This window comes from Hippocampus zosterae, chromosome 2, assembly GCF_025434085.1.
Source record: "Hippocampus zosterae strain Florida chromosome 2, ASM2543408v3, whole genome shotgun sequence".
NCBI lineage: Eukaryota > Metazoa > Chordata > Actinopteri > Syngnathiformes > Syngnathidae > Hippocampus > Hippocampus zosterae.
In genome coordinates, this window is record NC_067452.1 from 34,072,560 (window position 1) to 34,099,304 (window position 26,745).

General features: G+C 40.4%; 3 protein-coding genes across 4 annotated transcripts in view; 1 reads left to right on the top strand and 2 right to left on the bottom strand.

The window, feature by feature from the left end:
* nphp4 (nephronophthisis 4) overlaps window positions 1–16,113 on the bottom strand; it is a 126,044-nt gene extending 109,931 nt beyond the window's left edge. Inside the window, exons 1-2 of one of the 2 annotated variants that reach the window (XM_052057341.1) lie at window positions 15,712–16,113; window positions 14,911–15,048 (exon numbers count right to left, since the gene is read on the bottom strand). In XM_052057341.1, the coding sequence (XP_051913301.1) occupies window positions 14,911–15,048; window positions 15,712–15,939 (366 nt within the window). In that variant the 5' untranslated portion in view covers window positions 15,940–16,113. The remainder of the gene's footprint in view (window positions 1–14,910; window positions 15,049–15,711) is intronic. The other variant, XM_052057339.1, reaches the window with a different exon arrangement.
* A 2,043-nt stretch (window positions 16,114–18,156) lies between these two features.
* dffb (DNA fragmentation factor, beta polypeptide (caspase-activated DNase)) lies at window positions 18,157–22,434 on the top strand. The gene is made up of 7 exons (XM_052057399.1): window positions 18,157–18,354; window positions 19,176–19,302; window positions 19,398–19,583; window positions 20,574–20,653; window positions 20,726–20,899; window positions 20,975–21,075; window positions 22,041–22,434. The coding sequence occupies exons 1-7, from the start codon at window positions 18,232–18,234 to the stop codon at window positions 22,261–22,263; spliced, it is 1,014 nt and encodes a 337-aa protein (XP_051913359.1). The 5' UTR covers window positions 18,157–18,231; the 3' UTR covers window positions 22,264–22,434.
* A 289-nt stretch (window positions 22,435–22,723) lies between these two features.
* Window positions 22,724–26,517, bottom strand: c2h1orf174 (chromosome 2 C1orf174 homolog). The gene is made up of 4 exons (XM_052057409.1): window positions 26,295–26,517; window positions 25,793–25,858; window positions 24,111–24,482; window positions 22,724–24,037 (listed from the first exon to the last, which is right to left on the bottom strand). The coding sequence occupies exons 2-4, from the start codon at window positions 25,856–25,858 to the stop codon at window positions 23,888–23,890; spliced, it is 588 nt and encodes a 195-aa protein (XP_051913369.1). The 5' UTR covers window positions 26,295–26,517; the 3' UTR covers window positions 22,724–23,887.
* Between the last annotated feature and the right edge of the window lie 228 nt (window positions 26,518–26,745).

The following is a 26,745-nucleotide window of genomic DNA, read 5'->3' on the forward strand; positions in this document are numbered from 1 at the left end:
TTTAATCTAGGAGGGAAGTAAACTTTTCTTGATGACTTTTTTTTTTTGCAATGATTCCAGATCTGGCCTTTTTTTTTTCTTTAGGACATTAGGCTTTCTTAACAATAACACATAATAACAATAATAATAAGAAGAATCGGAAAAAATATATATAATAATTATTATAATAATAAATGTAATATAGTACTATTCTGTAAAATTTAGGATTGAAGAGTTTGGCTCCGCAAAAGGTGCATTGTTTTTTCTGAAACATCGTAAAATATATATTGTGCAAGCTTTTATAGATTGAAAAAACACAAATAACAATATCTTTTAAAAAAAACCTTGATGTGCGAGAAAAAAAAAAGTAGTTTTTTTTTTTTGGAATCTGCATAAAAAATATATTTAGGGAGGAAAAGCCATCTCTTTTTAAATTTTACTGTTGACCAATGGAATTTTAGAGCCCAGGTCTATTTTAGCCCACCATATCTGTTAGTCAGTCTTCAATTCCCTTTCCTCTACAGAAACCACACCGTCGACTTCTGCTACTTCTATTGAACCTTTGCAAACACCGTACAGTGCATTGTCATCTGCCCGGTTCACAACGTACAAAATTGCATTGTAATCACAGACCAGAGTCCACACACTCAGTGCAATCCAGAGGTGGACATTGTTCCTGACAGATTTCCAAGTGAAAAGATCCAATTTCTTTTTCATCTTTCTCACAGTTTTAATACACGTCTAGATTGATTCTGTTACAATTTCTGGCGAAGAGACAGAAAACAGAAATGAGAGTGGATGAAAGAAGTCCCATGGAGCAGTTGCTCAATTTCTGTTTAACAGAGGGGGGAAAGGAAAAAAAAAAGACATCAAAAATGGATATTTTCTCACGGGCTAGTTAAAAATATGATGACGGACGTTAAAATAAATCAACAGTAATAACAGAGTCTCTGAGGTTGTACGAATGTTACGAAAAAAATGTTCTTGCAGGCATGCGTGTGTCTAAGATGAAAGCCTGATGTTTTACAGCATTGAGCATTGTGGGGGCTATATAAAAACACAATTCAGCTTTGTTGCATTATGTAAACTTCTTCAGAATCAGAATCAGAATCAGAATATCTGCAAACTCCCGCGTCGTTGTTGACTTCCACGTGACCGCACCCTGAGATTCTGCTGTTACAAGACAACAAGTTCTATGAAAACGGGTAAGGATCACTCCAGAGGATTTTCATCCGTGAAGCGAGGTTTGGCATGCGTTTCCAACAAGTAGTGAGTGAAATAAAGTCATTTCGCTGGCACACATTCAGCAGGTTACATTTCACATCCTCTCAGAATGAAATTCGTTGGCAACCACTGGATTTGGAGAGATGTGACGGTTGCGTGGATGAGGGATAGGGGAAATTACAGGACGTTCTTTTAAAATGACTTGCACTACAGCTAATACAAGTCGGCCTGGACGTTCACGTCAGCAGACAAAAATTGAGAATTTAAAAAAGGGACCTGGATGTTATTTATGTACTGTATATGCAAATATCGATCCCAAGAAAGTCAAATATTCTGGATGACAGAACCAAAAAGTGGTATAAAATGTTAAGTCAGATCATATAAAAATGGACAGAATTGCTTGATAGTCTTCTGCAAACAACCAACAACACCAAAAAATAACACGGGTCACTGAAATGACAAAAGTAATCAGAAATTTAAAAACAAAATACTGAAAATGAAGGTATAAAACAGATTCCGCCATTAAATTAATATTCCAATTTCAGATTTTATTGCTGTCAAACTGAATTTTGGCTGACTCCTTGTGAACAAATTAAATAGGCTCCTACTCAACTGACTGCAGGTTTCAGCCACTGCCACATGTTCGGTCGCATTTAGATAAACCCAATATTTTGTCCTTAAGACACTCTCAAGTGTTTTCAGTTGTATATTTTGGGTCCTTATCTGCTTGGCAGACACCTCACAACTTCTGCTGAAGCTTTCTGGCACTGAGCAGTGAGCACATTTTACTCCAGAATACCTTGATCAGTATTGAAATGTGTTTGAAACCCGCACAGATTCAAGACGCCGAGCACCAGATGCAAAAAAGCAGCCCCAAAACGTCTTTTCAGTGACCATTTATTGTTTTTTCCTCTTTAAAAATGTTGTCCAGTTGTGTATTGAACACTTGTAGTTTTCGCCACGGGTGTAACAATTGATTTATTCAATTGTTGTTTCGATGCGTCTGCCGTGCAAGCCAGGGACGTGGATCCGCGCTGGGCACATCAATACTGGCCACACATCGACCCAATGTAGTTTTTTTTATAATTTATTGAGGATAATTAACGAAATGATTGTATACTCAGAGTTCCTATTATCGTTTTATTATTCGGGTGTGAATGTTATTTTGAATCAACGTATATTCGTTTTTTTGACTCACAACATTTCCGGTTGATGTTGCGTATTTACGTCAAGCACGCAACAACGATCTTGGCAACCAAGAAGAGTTTTTTTTTCAAGACGAAGCAATGCGTTCGCTTGTGTGGACAAACTTTGGATTTTGCAAGAAAGGACTTCATCTTGGAAAGACGGTTCCTGTTGAAATCCCTTACAAACGGCAAGTGGAACGTATTGAATTCTAATTACTATTACCGTTTTATTATTCAGGTGTGAATGTTATTTTGATTTTATATATATATATATATAGTCAGAGTCCTTGAGGGTTCTGCGCAGTATCCTTGCTGTTCCCAGCACTGCACATTTCTGGACTGAGATGTCCGATGTTGTTCCCGGGATCTGTTGCAACCACTCATCTAATTTGGGGGTCACTGCCCCAAGTGCTCCAATCACCACAGGCACGACTGTCACCTTTACCTTCCAGGCTCTCTCCAGCTCCTCTCTGAGCCCTTGGTATTTCTCGAGTTTCTCGTGTTCCTTCTTTCTGATGGAAACATCACTATATAGTCCTATATATATATATATATATAAATATAACCAGTGGTTAGCACGTCGGCTTCACAGTGCAGAGATACCGGGATATATATATATATATATATATATATATATATATATATATATATATATATATATATATATATATATATATATATATATATATATATATATATATATATATATGGGGGACGGACAAGTGGGGGTGGGGGAGGGCGGGTTGGGGGGGGGTTGGAACAGATGGCCGACAAGGAGAAGCAGATCTAACTGCCAAATGATAAGATGACTCCAGCAATTACTGAATTTACAGCCCAATTATATTCCTACAAAATCCTTTCAAGGAAAGGTGACAATGATGCAATTTATACCCAGACAGAGTTAAGTACATTTTATTTTTGTATAATATTTATGGCATGAGCAAAAAAAAAACAGAAGGAATGAAGTTATAGTTGGTGACAGATAAATGTGTAATGATGACTGTTGATTTGATAAATTTGAGGTTTCAGGGTAAACGTCAAGAAGTTTCCAGATAAATAGTAACTTTTTTTTTGCCATTCTTGTCATTTGAGAGCACTCAACATACACAGAGCTGGACTTTGGTGTACAATTTCAAGCTAATCGTACATTGGTGTTGAGGCGTGGTTTAAGCACTTGCTTTGGGGGCAATTTACAACAGAAATAGTCAGTGAGTGATTGCACGGGCAATTAACTGATTGACGTAAACTGTAAATACCTTTCAGCTGACGGCAACCAGGTTTTTCTGCTGATGTTGCGCACATTTGGGATAGAATTGTATACCAGTACCCCATGGCTATGTTTCAAACTTTGCAAAGCTGATTTGAAAATACAATGAGGAAATGGGAAATCTGTATTATATATGTGTGTGTGTGTGTTTGTGTGTGTATGTGTAATATATATATATATATATATATATATATATATATATATATATATATATATATATATTGTGCGCCGTCCCGCACGCGGTCTGTCCTTCCGTCTGTCCCTTTTCAAAACGTACCTACTTCACCGCGCCGCCACTGCGCCGCTCAGGCAGTGGCTCACTACGATCGCGCGGGCATCTTAGCGAAAAAATGTTGTCTACCCACAAGCATTGCAATGAAATTGTTAGTTATTTAGTAGAGCTAAGCATCTCTTTATTTTCGCGATAAGCAATGAAGATGAACAAAAAGTTGAACCAAGCAACAACACTTTTGTGGGCCGAAGGCCCACCTTACCAGCCTTCCGCAGGAACTAGCTGATGAGCTATATATATATATATACACACACACACACACACACACACAGTATAAATATCAAATTAGATGATATTCACGTTGGTTTATACCTACCATCTGGATGCCAACAGCAGTATTTGTGAGGCAAATACTTTTGGCCTTTGTGGTGCACCTAAAAAGATTCAGCAGACATGCAAGACATGCGTTTCGAAGATCTCCTAATGTTTTTTTTTATTTTTTATGATGGGATTACTTCTCAATAAATTATGGACAGCAAAATTACAAGTGACTGTCAGAATGACCCTCCTTAGCAAACAAGTCAAAAGCTCACCGCTCGAATTGGGGTTTGTCAGGCAGATAAATAGATAAAGGCAGTTGTCGTGGGCACCTCTCACACTGTCAGATCAAAAAAGCTCGTAATCAGCAAATGAACCAAATGCGTAAATAAAATAAATGTAGAAGCTAGCAGAATTCATGATGGACATTGACACAGACGAAGATGGATGATGGCTCTTGGAGAAACAAATGATTCGGGGAAGGTCCGGAGGGAACGTGAGACTCTTGACTTACAGAAGTCCTGACAGGCACAACACTATCTCGTCTGAAGTAGAGACGTGTAAACAGAAAAGAAATACGGAGTTGAATATTTTCTTTAGGCTACCTTGCACCACTCGCAAAACAAACTTAAGAGTTACCATCGCTGATGCGGGCTCCCGTTTATACACATTTGCACATCCTCCGGTGTGCCCAGTATGGCAAGTGATGCCAAGAAAGAAGAACATATTCTCCATAATGAAACATCTCGAGTTTAGCCAACTGCACGCTGCAGTTCTCACTTGGTGAAGTGTTTTTTTTTTGTTTTTTTTTTCCAACTCAGGTTTTGGTCTTCTGACATTTAGTCGGTTTGAAATGCCCCATAGTCAGTCCGCAGGCACAGTGTGTGTGCGCGCGTGTGTGTGCAAGTGTGCAGCGGCAATGCAAGAGGAGCACAACCATTTGAAATGTTCTAGAGGATAAAAGCAACACTGTAAACTTTCCAGGCTCCAAATGTCTACATTTAAGTGATGATCAACAGCGGAAAAGTACAGTGCAAATATGTATCTAAATTTGACCTGAAACTATTGCACGAGCTGCATATAATATTTTGGACTGACTCGTCTAACTAAATGTAGTACACCACAGCAAAAAAATTTAAAAAACACTTTGTACAACCGCAATAATTAACATTATGTTAAATGAATACAGTTCTAACAAAGGGATACGGCTGTTGTAGAAGATGCCATGACTGAAAATTCATTCATTCATTCATTCATCTTCCGTACCGCTTGATCCTTACTAGGGTCGCGGGGGGTGCTGGAGCCCATCCCAGCCGTCTCCGGGCAGCGGGCGGTTGCCAGCCAATCGCAGGGCACACATAGACGAACAACCATCCACGCTCACACTCACACCTAGGGACAATTTAGAGTGTTCAATCAGCCTGCCATGCATATTTTTGGAATGTGGGAGGAAACCGGAGCACCCGAAGAAAACCCACGCAGGCCCGGGGAGAACATGCAAACTCCACACAGGGAGGCCGGAGCTGGAATCGAACCCGGTACCTCTGCACTGTGAAGCCGACATGCTAACCACTGGACTACCGGGCCGCCCTGACTGAAAATTGTGAAATTAATATAAATATCTGTAGCGACTGACAACTAATATTGTATGCGCAAGATATCAAAGGGAAAAAAAAGCACCGTAAATGTCAACCAGGCATCAGGAGAAACAATATACGTACGACAATAGTACGTGTGTACTATTGTCCTCCCATCTGCATGCGCATTGTGAATACAGATGCAAACTCTCTGCAAGCAGAGAAAAAAAATGGCATGAATAGCATTGTCTTGTACCAAAGAGAATACTTGATTTTGCCATCCTTTCCAAGCAGTCAACTCATTCAGTCATTTATAACCCCCCGCAAAATATCATTTTTGTACTCATCCTACTAAATGCCTGCACCAACAGGCTTCACCACGACACCATAATTGAGCTTCTGGAACAAACCAGCTGTCCAAAACACATCAAACAACTCAAAGTCAGCTGAACTTTAGTTATGGAGCACTTAAAAAAAAAAAAAAAAGATAGAAAATCAATAGAGTGCATTTCCCCCAAAAAATATTCAATAATGAGAGCAGACCTGCCCTTGCTTCAGTGCCTTCTGCTGTCATTGCGCATCTCGTTACTTTCATACTTTCAGCATCAGCATCTGCGGAACGATGGCATCATTGTTCTCATGACAGCAAAACGCCTCCCCGCGTCTCACCCACTTTAACTACAACATCGGTGCCATGTGGTCCATTGAATTGCCTTCAATTCTCAGTCTATATAGCTTGTGTGGTGCTAGGTGTGCCGCTCCGAAGTGTGAAGCGGTTAAGCAGCAGCTGCTCCGCTAGATGTTTTGTTCCCTTGGAGTTGAAATATTGATCAGTTCTCCGGCAGCCCTGGCAGCCTTCGCCCCCCCCCCCCCCCCCGCACCCCCACCCCATGTATAATTGAAGCGTATAACTCGCTCGCTCTCTCTCTCGCTCTGTGTGGTATGCCAGTCGGGAAGAAGGAATTAAGCACAGAAGGTACCCGGAAAGCCTCTCTGTGCTGCCATAGCGGCTCTTTTGTCCATCAATCATCCGGCTTTTTCCACGCAGAGAATTTCATGGGCTCGCTACGTTCACTAGTGGGGGGTGTGGCGGGGGGGCACGCCTTGTGAAAGAACACGGCAAACAGAAGATACAAAAACACAACACTCAATTCGGGTTTACCGCTGGTCATTTAGCAGTTTAAAGCATGACTCCTCGAGGTCGTTTTGGGCTAATGAGCTTTCATAACAGATGGCAAGTCAACCGGCCGCTTGTATATGGCTGGTGTTGATTCTAAATTGTAATCCGGGAAAAGCAAGGATTTGGCCGCAGTCCATCACGCGCCCATTGGACTTTTTTGCCAACACTTACAAACAATTCACGACTGATTTTCTTCAAACTTTCAAGGAGTTCTGACACAGGAGGCCTTTTCCACTGACGTCCAATCCAATTTACAAATAGATGACATAACTATGTTGATGTGTAACCTACACTGACAAAATGAAAATAAACCACTTGGATAAATGCAAAAAAAAGTCAATCAGAGTAAATATTTCGACTTTGATTGATGAACAAAATATCCAAAGTGCAATCTTAAATGTTTACCTTCAAGTCATGTTATTTATTCAAGCAAAGAAAAAAATCATTTTTGGTTGTCCTGGTTTCTAATGATGATATTGGATTAATGACATAATATAAAGAATATTTTCAGTCAAATTGGGAACTCTCGCCTAATTTTGGACTCATTTGTTTGCTTCCACGGCCACGCATAACATCACCCGATCCACCAGCAGAAGTAGCCTGTTGTCAATTTTTTTTTTTAAACGAAATTATCTACCAAGTATTTTTGCTCATTTCAACTTATTTGAGCAGTTTGTGTGACCCAAGATTTTTTTTTTAATATCCAGAACACCACATTCCAGTCGTAATGAGGTCGAGTTCAGAGATTTGCGTAACAAAATGGGGACAATCCGAGACAGTTGGCAGCTCTGGAAAAGAAACACTCCCCCAGCTCACGAGCATTCATTGCCGCTAAATTGCTTGCATGACTTATTCATGATGGAGTATTGCCGAACACGAAATGCTACCGATTTCATCTTGTATTTTTTATTTTTATTTTTTGGAAACTACTACCAATTAAAAATATAAGCAAGGTGATCAACTTCACTGACAACACTGACATCAGCGGTTGCAGCCGTATGCAGCCGTCTACCGACAGAATAGGACACCACCGTTGCATACATTTACCCATGAGCTGAACAATTCCTTCTTTTTAACATGCACAAGAAGTGACATTTCTTCCAAATGGTTTTCCTTAAACCACTCAAGTGACTGCACTTAAGAGCATGTCCGTATTCATCTCGCCATCATTTCTCACAGCACAACCACGATGCTTAACGCTTACTTGGGAAGCGAGCCCCCAACCAACAAAATATTAGTCTAACAGAAATAGCATCTTTAAAAAAAAAAAAAAAAATCTTAACTTCATACAAAATGTTTGTCACTCAACCACATTTCCACAGTTTTGATTGTGGACAATTTCTGAAAGGTGCAATTGGTGTCAAAAAAATGCAAAAAAAAAAAAGCTATGAATAATGAATGTGTGTATTGCAGAATTGCTGAAAGAGGCTAAATGCTGTAAAGGCCCCCATTGACTGACAATACAAATCTACACGGGCGCACGCATATGGCAAACCCAGCAATGCAAATGCAAATACATTCGCTGTGCATGTGGTTGACAATGTGAGCCCAATGACACTGGCTGAGCAGAAAGATTTGTCCTGATTTCTATAAATTGTGGAAATGTGTGCTGGGGAGGGGAGGGGGGGGGGCTGCTGGTTGAACGTGATGTTATACAAACAGATACGATAATGACGCCATTTCTATTCACCGCAAGTGCATGTTGCTGCGCTTATGTGAAACATGTGTAAGCAACAGTTATCAAGAATAACGGCATGAAAGAAAAAATACGTAGGGCACACAGCCTATACGTATTGTTTTGTGTTTTTTGTTATTGTAAAGTGTCCTTGGGTGTCTTGAAAGGCGCTTATAAATAAAATGTATTATTATTATTATTATACAATCCCTGATATGTTTGAATAAAAATTAGTAGGGGAAAAAAGGGGCTAAATTCCACACAAAGCTAACTTTTTTTTTAATCATGTATGCAAGTGGACTGCAATTGAACACTGGTGAAAAAAAATCAATCTTTGCCTTTACACGGGACTGGACCAATTCAGTCTACAAAATTAACCAAATTCTTAATGATCAACACAAGAGTCACACGAGAGTTTACAATATGTAACCTTTACAATATATTTTATTCATTGGGCTTTTTGGGGGGGATAGAATTCTAATTGACAGATTTTCATTTAATGCCAAAGCGTAAAAATACATTTGCAAAAAGCCTATAATTTGGTGCCAAATCATAAAAATATGTTTTGGGTGTTTTTTTATTTTAAAAATAATAATAATCATCATAAAGTGCTTCGTGCAGCTCCTCGGTGAGGGCTGTTGTAATGATATCAGTCTGATATATCACCACCAGATGGCAGGAGTGGTTTCGATCAGCACTTGTTCAGCACATGGTGTGAGTGGGTGTGTTATATACTACGCGATCCCACGTGGAGAGGTGGCGTACGAGAGCAGTGTGGTGGTAAGAACTTGGATAAAGGTCAAAGTTCATGAAAAGTTCATGCATTAATGCAGTGTTATTTTTTCTTGAATTGTTATTTTGCAATCAAAGTGCCTTTTTGTGTCATGTTATTTAGTAAGAAAGGATTTTTTAAGATATCTGAGGTATCACAAAATGCAATATAAATATATATATATATATATATATATATATATATATATATATATATATAGCATCTGCACTTTTTTCCTGATGAAAGAAGACATTAAAGATCTCTTTGGGTAGGTTCCATGCTTACTGCTACAGAACTATATTTTTCTGTAGTTATTATATTTCTGTAGTAATTAGTCAAAATGACTCCCAATTTGAGAAAAAATGGCTGACATTAACTGAATGCACAGAGTAGAATCTCAAGTTGGAAAAAAAAGTACAAAATTAAAATTAAGTATGAAAAGAAAATGGCAACATAAAGCTTGAAGCAGTCTGTGCAAAATTGATCAATGGTGTGAACATGATGCTAGCTAAAGTTAGGCCATAAATAGTGATAACTGTGATGTCAGTCACGTGAACCTCACTTTGAAGGTAAAAGTTTGCCCTTCGAGTTTTCACTGAATGTTATCCTCATTACAACTGAAATATATGAGGTTGTTTCTTTTCAAAATATCATTTGAATTGGGGTCCCCCCCCCAAAAAAAAATAACCCTGTGGATGCTAATGTTCAACTTCACCAGCATTATCGACATCATATAAAGATTTGAATTGATGTGCATTTATGAGAGGACTGGCGACCAGTCCATGTTCCGGAATGAACAGCACCTCTGGCCCAAAGTCGGCCAGGATACACTCCAACTCACCTGCAACCCGACTGAGCACACGCGCGAAAGAAAATGGATGAATAGATGGCAGAAAACATCCTGCTTCATTTTCCAAGTTGTTTTCTTACATTCAGTCAAGGGCAGGCGAGATTATATACAGCAATACAAAAGGACTCTTCGAAATGTCTTTTGTGACTGGAAGTGTTGACATGAAATTAATCTCACCTCTCGTGTTAGCACTTGGGGGAGGGGGGGGGGCATCGCTTCCTCCATTGTGGCTGCTGAGCAAACACGCTTGAATAGATGTGACTCGTGCTCGCAATCAAAAGGCAAAACAGCCAGGTTTGAAAATGCCAACAGAATGTGGCGGAGACAGGAAAGCAGTTGTTTTTCAGCTGTATTATGTTGGGTGGATTTCGCTTCTATTGGGAAAAAAAAAATCTTTTAAACAGCAACTTCACTGACAGGTCCAATTTGCAATGCCTTTGTGTGACGCCACGTCATTATCGCAACAAAGTCTGAACCGTCTTAACTTTAAAAGTGGTTTATTCCCAAGAGAATGGCTTTTTATAAAAAAAGGCGGACAGATTGGATCGTGATTAATGTAGGTACTCGTTTTCGAGTTTTGGGACGCCACCACACAATGAAACCTGCCAACGAAAAAGAGACGGACATTTGTAATGATTGCTCAGTTGAAGTCAGATTTCACAATTGGTGGCCACCAACAAACAACCTCATTAACTCTTTCATGCACCCTGTAACCTGATAACACGATAAGATATCCACCATAATGACCGCTGTCCCTGAAAGGGTTTATTCTGTCTGAACTACTTTGCCGAAGTTGACCATAGCCTGCTGTAGGAACCATTTTGAAGTATATTCAAAATGTTAGCATTAGCAGATAAAGCTGCCAGACAAACCGATGGCGAGTGATTGTAGTCGGGTGCCACGACTACGTCGCCAACTCGAGACTTCCCACCGCGAGGCTTACAAGGATCAGTTGGCTGGAATTAATTTTCTCCCAGCTTGTCGATATATTTAACTCTCCTTCTCTTCCATTCCTACCGTGCTTCGGACGCTCTTTTGTTTAATTAAGATTACAATGTTTTCAAATCACCATCCTTAATTAATTCAACAAAGGAACGAGATACTGTGTAAGCAGCAGCGTAGGAAGGACATCAGGCATTTTGTGTGTGTGGGTTTTTTTTTGGGGGGGGTTGTTTTTTTAAATTTGCACTTGGATGTTTGAGGAAATAGTAACAAGTTTTTCGGTGTGTTTAAGACACAGTGACAGAAGGCTGTACAACAGTAAATCTTTTTTTTGGGGGGGGGGGGCTTTCAAGTCCCATTTTGTGTGGCAAGCGTCACCCTTTGAGGTGCAGTACGGTACCACTCCAGTCGGTACCCAAGTGGAATGCACAGATCAGCTATTTTGTTCCTCGACACAACTTTTAAAAGTGTGTGTGGGGGGGGGGGGGGGGTACAATACCATACGGTGCTTTTTGTTGACGAAAGTGGCAGAATTTTGGAGCAATCAGACCAACCGAAGTTTATGTCATTGTTTATTTTAGAGAAAGGTTTGAAAAGTGTTGCAAACATGGAGATGCTATTTTCTCTAGTTCATATTTGGAGGGGGGGAAAAAAATTCAAAAACAAGTTTGAGAAAACCAGAAGCAAAATGTGGCCTTTTCTCCAGAGCACGGCTGTCGGACTGACAATGTCGCAGGTCGGGGAAGAAATTAGCAGCTCCTCCATGTGCAGACAGGTAAATGAGGTGATCAGAGTGAGAGATAATATGGAAAGATTTTTTTGTGCCTCGTGTGCTCGCTTGATCCACTCTGCGCCATTTGAGGCGCAACATTGCCCTCTGCTGGTTAGGCCTTGACATGACAGGGCAAAATCCAAAATCTCGACGGAATCCAAGACTCATTCATTCATCTTTCACCCTCACTTGAAGCAGAAAAATCCTGTATTTTGTTTTATTCAACTCAATTGGTACCCAATATTTTATAAGGTGGGGGGGGAGTTGTAAGGTGCCCCGTTGCATGCTTATGAATAAAATGCTTATTGTTGCCGTTCTGAATATAAAGACAGATATAAAAATAGAGAGAAGTGTTTCAAACCTTTTCTGGGAAAGTGAACAATTATGACAAAGATCGACTGGCATTTAATCGTAGATGATTTGTGAGGGGGGGTCGGAGTGGGGGGGACACTTCCCTCTCCATGTTCTGAAATCCCGTTTCCATGAACTCCGTGTGGTTTGCATGTAAAATGCGTGCAAATCTTTATTTTTGTTATAGTTATGCTCATCACAAAACCTGAATAATATTTATGAAGGGTCAAATGAAAATTAAAGATTGAGTAAGAATGGTCGTTACAGGGGTATATTGGATTACCTTTTTTTTCAGTGCAGTCTTGCGCATACCCTCTTAAAAAAACAGATCATCATCTGTATGTGCTCATTTTCCCAGCAGAAGTCTCCAACATCACGGCTGAACAAGAAACGCAACTGAAATCCTCACTGTGGACACATCTTGTTTCGCGGTCTCTCTTTTATCACCGCGCATATTTGCCTTTCTCATGATATTAAAACCAATCCATCACAGCTGACTACGGGAGGTTGGAGAGACTCCTGTGGCTCCCTTTTAATATTATTTGGATATCAAACAGCAATTTGCCACTCATCAAGACCAGTTGGAGGCTGTTCTTGCTGTACCACAAAGGCAGGCCTAACCCACTTTATCATCCCAATAGGATAGGATCTGGTTTCTATGACTATTATTGTTATTATCCCAAGACGGATAATAGAATTCAGAAGCTTGCTGCGGCTCTTATTCGCGGGTGAGGCTGATTACGGTCGATAAGCGAAAGGCCTGGGAGAGTTGGTCAGGTCGGATGCTCGTCTGTAGCAGAGGTGTGCAAACTACGGCCCGCGGGCCAAATCCGGCCCGTTGGTCTTTTTAATCCGGCCCGACAAAGGTTGGTACACAATTAAGGTTCGATGTCAACGACTGCATTCATTTCATTTGGACTTTTCATTTTCACATTTCAACGCCAGGTGGCACAGTTACTTGAAGTTGCAGAGCATAGGTGGGGAGGGGGAGACGATACGGAAGCCCGCGGTACCGCCAAGTCAAGCAAATCCCATTGGATACGATGGAATAATGTACTCTTAAAGTCTGAAAAACGTGCCAAAAAATGCAAAATACTGCTTTTTAAATAAAGAAATCCAATTCATATTATGTCGAATTTAGTTCACCCTTTTGATCCGGCCCTCCATAATATGTTCTGGTTCTCATGTGGCCCTATGCAAAAAATAATTGCCCACCCCTGGTCTATAGCAATAGAACTGGGTACAGTACTGTGTGACACACAGTGAACAACCGGCCACTGCTCGCCGGGTATTATTTCCAGTCAAGTGTGACTCTTTTGAAAATGAACAAAATGTAAAAGAGCTCAGCAGTGCTGTTTTTATAAAATGACATTTCAGAAATTTGACCTCAATATATTCAAATAAATTAGTGGGGGTGTGGGATTACTTGACCATGATGCTCTGTCCAGTTCGGGTCATGCAAAGTCATTTACCTTATATTAACATTATAATCAGACAGAATATTTGATTCATATCTTATGTGGGATCTTATTATATTGCGTAGGTGCAGCAAATGTACTTCAAAGCGAATAAAAGGTGAAACTAAATGAATGAATTGTATTGCTCTCCAACCAACACAATTCATGTAACAAGGACTTGTTTTGATGAATAAGTGACCCCAACTGATGAGTACCGTTCATCATATTGAACTAATTAGACCAAACATGTGCTGCTTGTCTCATTAAATGTATCATGATTACAGATGCTCATGTGGATAAATGTTTGCTGGCTCATCGCAATGCATCAGCAGTAAATCATCTCAATTAATTGCACGCCTACCAATGACATCCAATACAAGAGCCGTATCAAATATTCTGCGAGCTGATGATGTTCCGTATTGATTTTCAGAGAGGCATTCAAGGAACACATTTATAACTGTGGTCGTAGTTTTCTGTCTTGCTTCATAATGAGCGCTTTGTCAATATTTTGCTCACCTCAAATACCGTATTTTCCGCACTACAAGGCACACCTAAAAAGCATTCGATTTTCTCAAAAACTGACAGTCCGCCTTGTAATCCGATGCGCCTTATATACGGATCGATATTCTAATTTCTTGGACGTAGTATTTAAAATGTTCTGTAAAGCGCTGTCTTACAGCTGCAGCGGTTGTGAAAGCACAAAATAAATAAAGATGTATTGGATTGTCGTCCCTTTCGTCACCATTTGGAAACACCACAGGAAAGTTTTCGCTCACAAGGAGAACAAGCGAACTCCACATAGGAAAGTTGAAAGTGCCGTTTAAATACAGTTGAGTTGAGTTGAGTTGAGATTCAAACTCAAAATCTCACAACTGGGAAGCTCGAGAAGACAAGTTTACCAGCAGCACACCTTGTTGCCCAGCTCGAGTAAATGTTCAATAAAATAAAGGTTGTATAATCCTTGTGTCAGAAGAGAGTGACTATCGTCGGGACAATGGTGCAGTTTAAATTGGGTCCTGGTTAATTGATGGATTGGGTATTTGTATTTCTTTCATTTGGATGTGTGCATGTCAAGAGCAGTCACGTCATCTAATCAATTGAAAAATAAAAAAATTAAATAGCATTACCTCATTGAGGGTCATCTTGTTGTTTTTCATCTTCTGCGGGCTGCTCTTCCATGTTCTCCCAAAGAAATACTGGTGATTTCTGTCAAAGAATGTCACTCGCAGCTGGTAGGTAGCATCTGATTCAGCGTCTGGGGTCGCCTGTGAGGACGGAAGACCCCCGGTTTGTCTCGCGGGACAACAAAGACTCCACAAGCAAGTTCAATATTTGAAAAGGTGTAGATTCCATTATTATTATTATTATAAATAAATAATAATAATAACGAAAATACAATACGATACATCCTGGTGTATTACCATTTATTATGATTAGTAATAATAATAATAATAATAACAATAAAGCTATGAATCAACTGCGTGTTCAGTTAAACAGGCCAAGATTACACTGTGAGTAAACAGAGACATTATTTCGGTACTCAAAGTTTTTGTGACATTTTGGTGTTTCATGATTAATTTTTTTCCCAATGTAAGATGTGCATTTTGGCTCAAAACAAGTTGGGAAACAGGTTTAGAAATTATTTATTTGTTAAAAACATGCATTTAAATTGGGGGTTCTTTTAGGTGAGTTGGAAAAGATGAATGGAATTTCAATTCAATTGTGGTAGTTATTTGATCACGAAACTGTTCTCAATTGAAGTCTACGTAAAATCTACTTAATTACAGTGAATGTTGCACTGTACTTCCTTATTTTTACATTTTATTAAATGGAATGAATGCTCACGTTTGTTTTTACCGCATGCAAATGACATCAGGAGCCCCTTCATCTGGAGCGAGCTAGCAAGTGTTAACAGCGAGTCTTGTCACCTTGGGGAGATGCGCCGCTGTGACCCGACCGAGGGTGAGTTGGACGCCGCGGGATGAAGTCAGGTGGCCGTCCACAGCCTGGCGCACCATCTGCCCGGACGGAGGAATCAAATGTCCCCTCTCAAACACATCTTTCCAACTGTCCGCCATAGACGATAGGTCCTCTGTTTTTACCATACTTGTGGCATAAGCGACATCGTGCCGTGAAATATTTTTAGAGGAACACATATAAGGCGTGTCCTCGTTTGCAGTACATCTACATACGTGCCGTCAACATTTGAGACTTTGGGGGTGAAAGTCGAGAAAGACACGTTTATTTAAGAGAATCGTGGTTGGGATTCGACGAAGCAGATACAGGGGAGCCGCCATGTTAAAATGGGATCGTACCATCATGTGCGCGGGGGTCAGCGATTAAATCAAACGTTGCACCACGAGTATTTCTAATTAAGACGACAACGTATATAAGGATTAAGAGAATAACGTATTATGTAAAAGGGTAGCGATCTATCTTATGGTGGAGTGTTACAAAGAACGGATTTTGGTGATGGATGTGTGTGTTTGTTGCACCTCGTGTTTGGTGTCGCCTATCGCGTAGCGTCGGTTGCTATGGTAATAATCACGTTGCCATCTTCGCTCCCACTCAGTTGGTCATGCTGGCAACTGACGATTTTAAGTATGTACTAGCATTGGCTTCAAATCTATCTTTCTGTTTTTTGATATTTGTTAGCTTATTATATTAATATATATTTTGCTGTGAATTATCATAATTTGTTTTATTAGTATTCGTGGTAGTATTTATAATTACTCATATACAGTACATTATAGTTCATGTATACTGTAGTACTGTACTCGTAGTAATTTATTTGTGCTCATTTTCTTGGTAATGGGCGATGTTCCGAATTCAGAACAAGAAAACACAGTATTATTTTTTTCAATCGCAGTCAATACACTTAACATGTTGCATACACTTTGTAGCAATGTGTAAAACGAAAATAAATCATGCCAAACAAACAAAAGAAAGTAACAATAAAAATAATTCACATTGCAAACAAGAATATCCAAAACATTTATTATTTAAATATTTCTGAATATATTTGTTATCTCAAAAGCCCTAAATAGATCTCCATTTAAATCCAAAAGAAGTTAAATAATGGAGTTGAGTCTAGAAATTTACACTTATGAATGTGAAACTTTCCCAACAAAATATGCAAATTATTGTTTTTTTTTTATTCGACGAGAGTGATACTTTTCCCCATCCAACGCGTTTTTTGCACAGTATACAATTCTCAAATTTTAGCCAAAACACAACATTAATGGGGTCGTCCAAAAAAAAAAGAAATGACAAGAAAAAAAATTAATTTAATAAGACAGAGACGACAACGCAATGCCTCCTGGGATATGTAGCCGTGCCATCGGAAATTCAAAACAAATCATGGCCGGAGCCAGCATAGATGTGTAGACTGACTCAATCATGCGCAGGATGACTCATTTCCAAGATATGTCTTTGCGTTTCCATGTTGGATGTGGCAAATCCTCTAGCAAACGAATGCTCGTAAATGAAATGTCTGAATGTCAGAGTATATACCCGTCTTCCTCAACTGGCGAACTGCGATCCCCGACCGGACCGCCGACCTCGTCTGTCCGAACCTACTCTGTCCGGGCCCTCGGCAAATTGTATAAAATAATAAATTATAAAGTGATTGTTACGTTATACATTTTGTATTTTTGGACTATAATCTTCGCATTACCGCGATCGCTTGTTAAAATTATCCGTTGTATTATTTGCGTGCACGAACAGATGTATTGCAGAGGACGCAGCAGCACGACTGTGTGTGTAAAATGTTTGACGAACTGGAGACGAGCAGGCTTAGCAGGGCATTTCGGCGATAACGATGCGCTGATTGGTTCCTCTGAACTTAAGGTGTGTCCATACATAAGCTTCAGCATATGCGATGCGCTGATTGGCTCCTCTGAACTTAAGGTGTGTCCATACATAAGCGCACGAATTCAAAATGGATGATTGTGTCAGGAAATAGACGCATGCGTGACGCCACAGTGTGCTCACAGCTTCAGCACAGAAGAGCCGCACACAGACAATTAGACAAGACGAATCGCGGGAGGTTTCGATTATGTGCAGTTTTGCTCCCGTCTACCCGGGGATCTTTGCAGCTGTTTAACAGCAGAACACATGAATTTGTAACAGAAAATCAGAAAAGGGATGTATATCAATTCACTAATTGAAACCATTAATAATGACAGTTACTCGAGGTCATTCAATACTTTCATAGAACTAATCACAAAGCTAGGAAATTCAAATAGCGAAATGTCAATGGCCAAATCTGGTTTGGAGTGCAAAATGTTGCCACATACAACATGGCGACTGCGGTAACGTAGAGGTCTGTGTAAAGGCGGGATCTAGGAATATCGCTTTGTGTACGAATGAAACTTGAAAACATGTTCGCGAGAATGCGAATACTGTACTGGCAGACCAGAAAGACGCGCATCTAGACAGACAGCCAAATGTTTGGGCATTTCGGGAAAAGCAGACCTTTTAAAATCCGCAGCCTACAAGATAACAGTAAGTATGGCGTTGCAGCAAGCGACGTGAAGGAGTTGCTGAAAAAGGGTTGCAACATATTAAAGGTGAGATGTTTGCTTCTGGTTTCGTTTTAAATTGTTGCAAACTGTACCACTTTTTTGGTTTGTTTGGTTTTTTTAATCAGACCGTTTTAACAAAATATGCATGGGGCAATCGTAAGCATGACAATTTTCTTCTCAGAGTCAGGAAGTTATCACGGTGAAAAAAAGCTTGGCGCCCTGAATTGTCAGACGTCTCGAAATGTTAATGTTACTCCAGGCAGTCTGAGCTGTTGCCACTCTGCAAAGGAACTCTTGCCCTTTGTTCCTCTATTTGCCGGCAATCTCGATTGGTGTTTCAAGCGATGCCATGTGATGGTGTTGAAGGTGTGTACGCACAAGGAAAAGATAATGGGCTCAAAGCTTGTGCTCAGAGTTGCATTTGAGAGGGTAAAGCAGCATCTTGAGCAAAAGAGTCTCCTCATCTCAGTTGTGTTAACAAGTTGGGATATTTTTCATTTACTTTACTCATCCCGAAAAAGCACACGTTGCTCTATATTTGTGTTGCGCACCACGCATAGAACAATACCAAATGCTAAATATGTGTATACCCATCATCCAATATCACTGACAGTACTTTACGTAAAGTACCATATAATTATGCAAATATTTATGCTTCGGGCTGTTGGCGGTTGTTTCTGTTTCTCATCCACCTGAAGCACTCTGACCTAATAGTAGAAACTGTTATACAATAAATATTACAATTTAAAACAGCACATAACACCACAGCCACACTAACCCATAACCTCGTATGTCGTGATCATTAATCGAGGACCACCTGAAGATGCACACTGTACCTTGATTTCTGTGTTCTGTTGTTTTTGCAGTTGCCACTCTCCGGTGCACATGTTTGTCTGTACGAAGATGGGACAAAGGTGACAAAAGAATTTTTCACAACTTTACCTGACAACACGGAACTCGTTCTCCTCTGTAAAGATCAAACATGGGGCGGAGGTAAGTGTAAGGTGTCCTCTCCGGACAGAGGCTTCATTAGACACCCATTCGTTCCGAACCGTGACTAGTGACATCTTAATGCCTCTTGTCCTCAGCTGTGTATGACATTGCCCAGTTACTGAGCTCGGACCAGCACACCGCGGGCCTCGTCCAAGTGGCAAAGGGCCTCCTCACGGGTGAAAAGTCTCCCAAGCGACGGAAAATCCTGAGCGACTTTCTCCGGAACCTGGAGGACAGATCTGAGCTGGAGAGCAGAGATGAGGATGAAGACTGGTTCACGGGTAAGGAAAAAAATGTTCTTGGGTCAACACCGTTACTAATAATTATAATTGACGTAATATAATATATACAGTATAATATATATATATATATATATATATATATATATACTGTATATATATAGTCATATATATATATATATAAATAAATAATACATTTCATTTATAAGTGCCTTTCAAAACACTCAAGGACACACATTTACATTTCAAAAAACAGAAGCCATTCATTTACCAATGTGATTGCACTTTTGTATACATATTTAAATATTCAGATATTAAGATTTGTATTATGCAAAATAACATGCTTTTTCTCTCAAATATATTATTATAATCATTTGTTTGACATATACTGTAATTATTTTCTGTATAAAAATTAATTTGGTGTTCAAAAAGTATTTTTTCAAACTTGAGTCTTGAGAAAGAGGGCCGATACGGCATTTAGCACAACTACAAACAAAATCATAAAATGTTTTTGAAGGGTTACTTCAAATAGTTAAAAAAAAAAAAACAAGTATTAAATGCATTGGATCCACGAATATAACAATAGACAAGGCCTCGTCATTAAAATGACTTCAATCATGCTTTAAAAATTCTTAAGTGTTAACACACGATAACGAAGATTTTATGATTGCAAATCATCTTAAATTTCAAAATAAATTAACATTCTTTTAAAAAAATGATAATAATAATAAAATACAGATTGACTCCCATTAGTAACATTGTGCAATTACAAAAGCGGAAACCAACAAAACAGTTATGTGGTTTTACTTGGGACTCTTAAGAGCAGAGGCTTGTGAGTTATGTACCATAGCAATTTTGGCCAACACGGGACATTGCGAGCATTGTGAAGTTGGTGTAAAATGGAATGAAAATGTCTGGAATTTGATTTGACTTTAGCCTTGGAAACCTTGTTAAACCACCCAAGTGTAAAAAAAAAAAAAAAAAACGTTCATCTGATTGTTCTTAGTCGCCTCAATGATGTTTTCCATTCAGGCGTGGAGGCTCGCTTCAAGACCAAGTCTGCCTACTTGAAGTACAACTGTGAAAGTAGGATAAGAAGCTACATGAAAGAGGTCAAGCCGCAAAGCAGGCGACAGCCCCAAAGTGTACCGCCTTCACAATAAGAGTTTCTCATCTCTTAACAGTTGGACGATGCCACCAAATCCGCGCAGAACGCTAAAGTCCGAGTCGAGTGTTTGCATGCGTCGAAGAGCATCTCGCGGATGCTGAAGTCCGACAAATATAACGGCTGCTACTTTGACCGCACCGAAAAGGAGACGCATCGACTGTGTACCCGAGAAGGCTGGTTCACCTGCCAGGTACTGAGCTGAACGTTGTCCTCTTTGGAAAGGCAGAATTTCTGATCGCGCCTCATGAACACTTGCATTCCTCAGGGCTCTTTTGACCAGACCAATTGTGCGTCGCTTCACTCCATCAACCCGTATGGTAGCAGAGAGAGCCGCATCGTGTTCAGCACCTGGAATCTGGACCACAGGTTTGATATTTTAATTGCGCTGACAAGACATTCACAACATTATGATGTTTTTCCACTGAGGCATCTCAAGAAATGCCAAGAGAAGATAAATAGGTGTGGGGGGGGGGGGGGGGGGTGTTACAGGCCCTCTGAAAGTACAGCATTTTAAAATTGTTTTCATATCCAGTCATACCTCGGTTTTCCACCATAATCCGTTCCAGAAGGCTGTTCGAAAAGCGGTTTGCTTGAAATGCGAAACTATTTATTAGCCCATGATTAGGGGCTAATACACTATGCAGAAATAACATAAACATAGTTTGATTTGCGTAAATCACAACAAACACGTCTGCTCACAATGAACGCTACTCAAGGAAGCGTCACTTCCTCATGTGATGACGCCGAGAGGAGTCAAATGGGATATTTGGGTTTGTTCGCTTTGGTCGAAAACCGGTTTTCGGTCGTAATCCAAGGCGTAAAAATGTCAAATGTTCTGGTTGAAAACCGATTCGGTCTAGAACAGAGATGTTCGAAAACTGAGGTTTGCCTGTACAGGGCGCACCGCTTTATAAGGTGCATTGAATAGAAGCTACAATTGTGGCTGCGGCTGTGTTATGCATCCACTAGATGGAGCTACGCTAAAGGGAATACAATATAATACAGCTTTATTTATATGAAGCTTTCACAACTGATGAAGCTGAAACAAAGCGCTTTACAGAATATTTAATATACTACAGTACATCCAAGAAATCAGAATGTTGATCCTTAAATAAGGCGCATTGATTATAAGGCCCACTGCTGACTTTGAATGCTTTTTAGTGTGCCTTGTAGTGTGGAAAATACGATACGATTCACATTGCCTTATAACTTTTTTTCTTAATAACCTACATCATTATTCTGGTCTCTCGTTTGACCCTAACACGTCTTTGCAGTATTTCTAAGTAACAAAAAATTGAGAGAGAAAAATGATTCACTTTTTATTTATCTAGGATTGAAAAGAAGCGCACCATCATCCCTGCTCTCCTGGAAGCACTGCAGAATCACACAAGTGAGGACATCAATTTGACGTACTTCTACAGACTGCTGTTTACACGGGACAACCTGAAGCTGGTCCACGTCGTGTGCCACAAGAAGGGAGCCCACAACCTGCTGTGTGACCCCAAAAAGATCTTTAAAAGACAGCAACGGGGGAAGAAGATACACTTGAAATGAATTTAGAAAGATGAACTCACCGTTTTAACCGATTGTATCACCCATTCTGCATTTTCTTCAGGACTGACAAGACATCACTTAGCGCTTCTTCAAACGAAGCAAGAAAACACGAAACCACCACTTGTTGTTAGTCTCGGCACAGCAATGTTTACTGCATTAAATGCTTACAAGGACTGCTGAGTTATGAAACAATCAATCGGTCTGAAAGTTGCATAGTACAATATGAAAAGCATTCAGCATGAATAAGGCATGGAGTATAAATATATAAAACATCTAGATGACCTGATTAATCTGCTCTACACAATGTCTTGCAACAGGTATGAAGCTCACAGATGGCTTGATCGGAAGGTTATGTGTTTAGGTGTATGTGACAACACACACACACAACAGTATATGAGGAGCTACATTAAGAAGCATAATTTCATGTAATTATTTATATTATATATATATATATATATATATATATATATATATATATACACATAGGCATACTGAATATACACAGATGTACAATGTTAAAGCTGCCCAAGTGCAATTCCATGAACGCTGTGAGAATACAAAACAATTTCAAATAATAAATGTTCTTTTTCATTCGGTTCTTGGTGTGGATCTGGTTACTTGAAACGGTACTGCGTTCAAGTTGCATCATCCCAATATTATATCTTGTACATTCTCCGTTTGGCCGCTTGTGTGAAACAAAGACGTCAATTCGCTGCGTCTGAAAACTGCAGAGTGGATTTATGATGTTTATCATGTCTGTTGTTACTTGGCATGGCAACTTCTTTATAAAAAAATAGCACCTTTAGTATGTCATGAATCGACTGCAATTAAAATGCATTTTATGTTCCAAAAACCTGAATGAGTAAAATCTCAACATGCAGTCATGTGCGGCCTTGTGGACGTTCTGGAGGGGAAAGATTGGATTAGCGAAATACGTGAATGGACGCTAAAGGATGATACTTCAATCCAGCACTACATCAAAGCTAAATGTTCTAATTCTTTAAACCGCAACAACGGATGTACAATTATGACCCCAAGTTTACATACCCATGTAGTTTGTAAACATGAGCGCTATATTTGTCGGATGCAAAAAATATATCTTCTACAAATTGGTTTTCGTATCGGTTTGGAGAAGCTGGCAGTTACCATATTGGCGGGGAAACAAAACAGTTAGCGTGCATCCCTTATCAAAAGAATCATGTTCGTTTTTGATTGACATGATGAGAAAAATTAAATTACCGATAACCATAGAATGGACGCTTCACTATTCGAGGAAAATAGAGACCAAGCCTGACCATTAATAGCAACTTTGCAAAAAGAATTGACTCTCCTCCAAAAGTGATTATTAGACAGTTTTTTTCCCCTCCAGCACATCAGGTTTACATAATAATAATTAGTGATGGTCTTGAGGTTGGTTCGCTGATCATCCTGTTCAACAACCACTAATTGAAAATTTAGCTCACCATACTTGGGTGTCCAAGTGGGACGTTTTCCTCAAATGTCAACTGCAGTACCCAAAAACTAGTTCAAATTACCTTGCCGCTTGTGACAGCTGAGTGGACGAAATACATTTCTTTCGGCTGCTTATGCTAAGTGCTGAAAAGTCCATTAGGGAAGTGTCTCTTCACAAAGTGCCACCACTGTACTCTTTCGCCGTAAATTCACGGCCTGCCTCCTCGTCAGCCTCATCGCTGTCCTCTCGAGCAAAGTAGTGCCGCCGTCTGTGCTGCCTCTGCTGACGGGAAGAAGTCACTGATGTTCTCTGAGGAAAATCCTGCCAGGTGAAAGACATTTTGATTGAGGCAATATCTAATCGAAGGGATAGATAAAGCACGTCAATGGCTTACCTGTGCGGTATCCAGATTCCCAAAGAACTGTTCTACAGGAAGAATTTGGTTGCTGTCATCATCGGGAAACATATTTTTGTCCATTTCTTCAGAATCCATGTCCTCAGGTGCAGGCCTGTCTTGTACATCATACCATACGCAGGTGTCCGGCAAAAGAGCCGATCTGAGCCCGTTCTCTTTTCCCTCCTGTCCGTCCAGCAGAGGAGATGCTGAGCATCGCCGCCTACCTGCGAGCTGGACACACTCGCAGCTGATACGGGACAGTCTCTCTGCGTTACTGGTCACTTTGCTGTTCGCGCCACCTGTTGACGTGCTCTCTGCTGCGGAGTGTGTCTTCTGACTTTTTACACATTTCCTCCTTGTGGCAGAACCCTGTGACACAGATCAAAGACCCGGCTTTGTGTGTCAGAAATCAGCTGTTACTGTGTTTTTGTTTTGTTTTGTTTTGTTTTTGGGGGGGTGGGGGGGGGTTAACGGCAGTTGCATTTAAGATCGCTGAGAAATGAGAAATGTCCCATAAGGTCTGACCTGAAAGAAGAGATGATTAATCTAAATCCAACCAACATCGCTATGTAGCATAATTTTCAAAATGCAAAGACTGTGATTTCTCAGGATATAAATGTAAAGGTCGTTGTAAATGTAAAGTTGCCATGATATCGTTCATCGTCATGTCGCGATATTAAAAGCTATGAAATAGGCCTGGTTATTTTCCATTTGTGATGTTCCAGCCGCGGCGGCCCGGTAGTCCAGTGGTTAGCACGTCGGCTTCACAGTGCAGAGGTACCGGGTTCGATTCCAGCTCCGGCCTCCCTGTGTGGAGTTTGCATGTTCTCCCCGGGCATGCGTGGGTTTTCTCCGGGTGCTCCGGTTTCCTCCCACATTCCAAAAATATGCATGGCAGGCTGATTGAGCACTCTAAATTGTCCCTAGGTGTGAGTGTGAGTGCGAATGGTTGTTCGTCTCTGTGTGCCCTGCGATTGGCTGGCAACCGATTCAGGGTGTCCCCCGCCTGCTGCCCGGAGACAGCTGGGATAGGCTCCAGCACCCCCCGCGACCCTAGTGAGGATCAAGCGGTTAGGAAGATGAATGAATGAATGAATGTTCCAGCCGCCTCTAGTGGTTAGTGCAATAGTGCAGTTTAATTTGAATTAGGCATGTTTTGGCCACCTATGTTCAACTCCCTCACGAATCGCCAGACGAAGGGGAAGATAATATGATTGAGTATCGAATTGACTGGATTTACAATGTATGCATGCATTAGCAAGTAATAAGTGGCTCAATATTCAGTCTCATTAGTGTCAGTCAAAATCATTGGGAATGCCATACAGTGCTATGAAAATATATTTGCCGCCTTCCTGATTTCTGTTTTCTTTGCATTTTTATCACACACACAAAGGTTTCAGCTCAATTTTATTTATTAAGGCAACTACCTGCCCCTGTGTAAAAAAGTATTTGCCACCCCCTTTAACTCACAAACTGTGACAAACAACGGTTTTGGGAAAGCGGAGTTTAATTTCACTGGCTACACCCGACCAAGGAGAGATACGCAGGACAGTGGCCCTTGAAACAGGTATGAAGACCTCAGTCTGACAGTCGATTTGTGATAAGACTCCTCTAACTGTTCTATTGAGGACTGCAGAGACGACATGGACCTTAAGCGCTACTGTGTCGAGTCAACCAACCTTTTGGGTGTGTGTGGCTTCAGAGATATTCCTCGTCTTTCGGCGCTTCAAGTCTTGACCCGACATCTGCAAGGGAAAAAAAACATCCGTTTGGAGATGAAAATCTGCTAATTAGCTTTCCTCATTAACATTGTATCAATGCAAAGCACAATCCTGTAACAGACCTGACGACGACCTGACTAATATTTGTATCTCATGCCTTGCCCATTTTTTTTTAAATCAACGTTTATCACGTGACCCAAGTGGTCTAGTGTCAGGCTAGTCGTGTATTTTTCCACTCCGTCGAGAACACCGGAAATGAAAGTCGCATTTTGACGCTTTGATATTAGGTCCAGTGTGACGTCCAGATGTTGTTAAACACCGTCCATGTCAACTCTATGTCACGAAATTAGCTGAACACTAAAAACGTACCAGCTTGGGGCCGTTCAACTGTGCTGAATTCCAGAAGACCAACAGCGTAGACTGCATGCTAACGCTGCTGAACGTAGCTGTTGCCACTTACCTTGGGTGCCTCGTCAATTCAAACGACTTCTTCTCTCTTAACTGGTTACGATTTTGACTTTACATCCGACCGCGAATATCTTCCCGATGTGACAATGTTCTTGTTGGTGTTTTTATTTGGAGGGTATGGGGAAAGGGGGGGCTGTCTCTTATAGTTGTCTTTACAGTCTAGGCAACGCCTCGGCTAGTCTATTTTCTGCAGCTGAAGTTCACGTTTGGGACACAGGGTGTGACGTCAGACGCTGACGTGTTACGTAATTCCAGAAATGAAAGCTTATCTTCTTGGAGCAGTGATGGGCAACAGGGTAACCCACACTCTCGGCCCTTTGATTAAATTCTCCCCCAAATCCTTTTATTTTCAACCCCTAAAAAGTTTCAGAAAACACTGCTAAATTTTCAATGTACATTTTTTCCACGCACGGCGGGCGGGGTGAGGATGCCGGGAACTCCCA

Coding starts and splice junctions, on each gene's coding strand:
- dffb (XM_052057399.1), top strand. CDS start 18,232: ATGTTTGGGCATTTCGGGAAAAGCAGACCTTTTAAAATCCGCAGCCTA. Junction 18,355..19,175: donor AGGGTTGCAACATATTAAAG/GTGAGATGTTTG, acceptor TTGTTTTTGCAG/TTGCCACTCTCCGGTGCACA. Junction 19,303..19,397: donor AGATCAAACATGGGGCGGAG/GTAAGTGTAAGG, acceptor TCTTGTCCTCAG/CTGTGTATGACATTGCCCAG.
- c2h1orf174 (XM_052057409.1), bottom strand. CDS start 25,858: ATGTCGGGTCAAGACTTGAAGCGCCGAAAGACGAGGAATATCTCTGAA. Junction 24,483..25,792: donor AAGCCACACACACCCAAAAG/GTTGGTTGACTC, acceptor TCTGTGTCACAG/GGTTCTGCCACAAGGAGGAA. Junction 24,038..24,110: donor GGAATCTGGATACCGCACAG/GTAAGCCATTGA, acceptor TTCACCTGGCAG/GATTTTCCTCAGAGAACATC.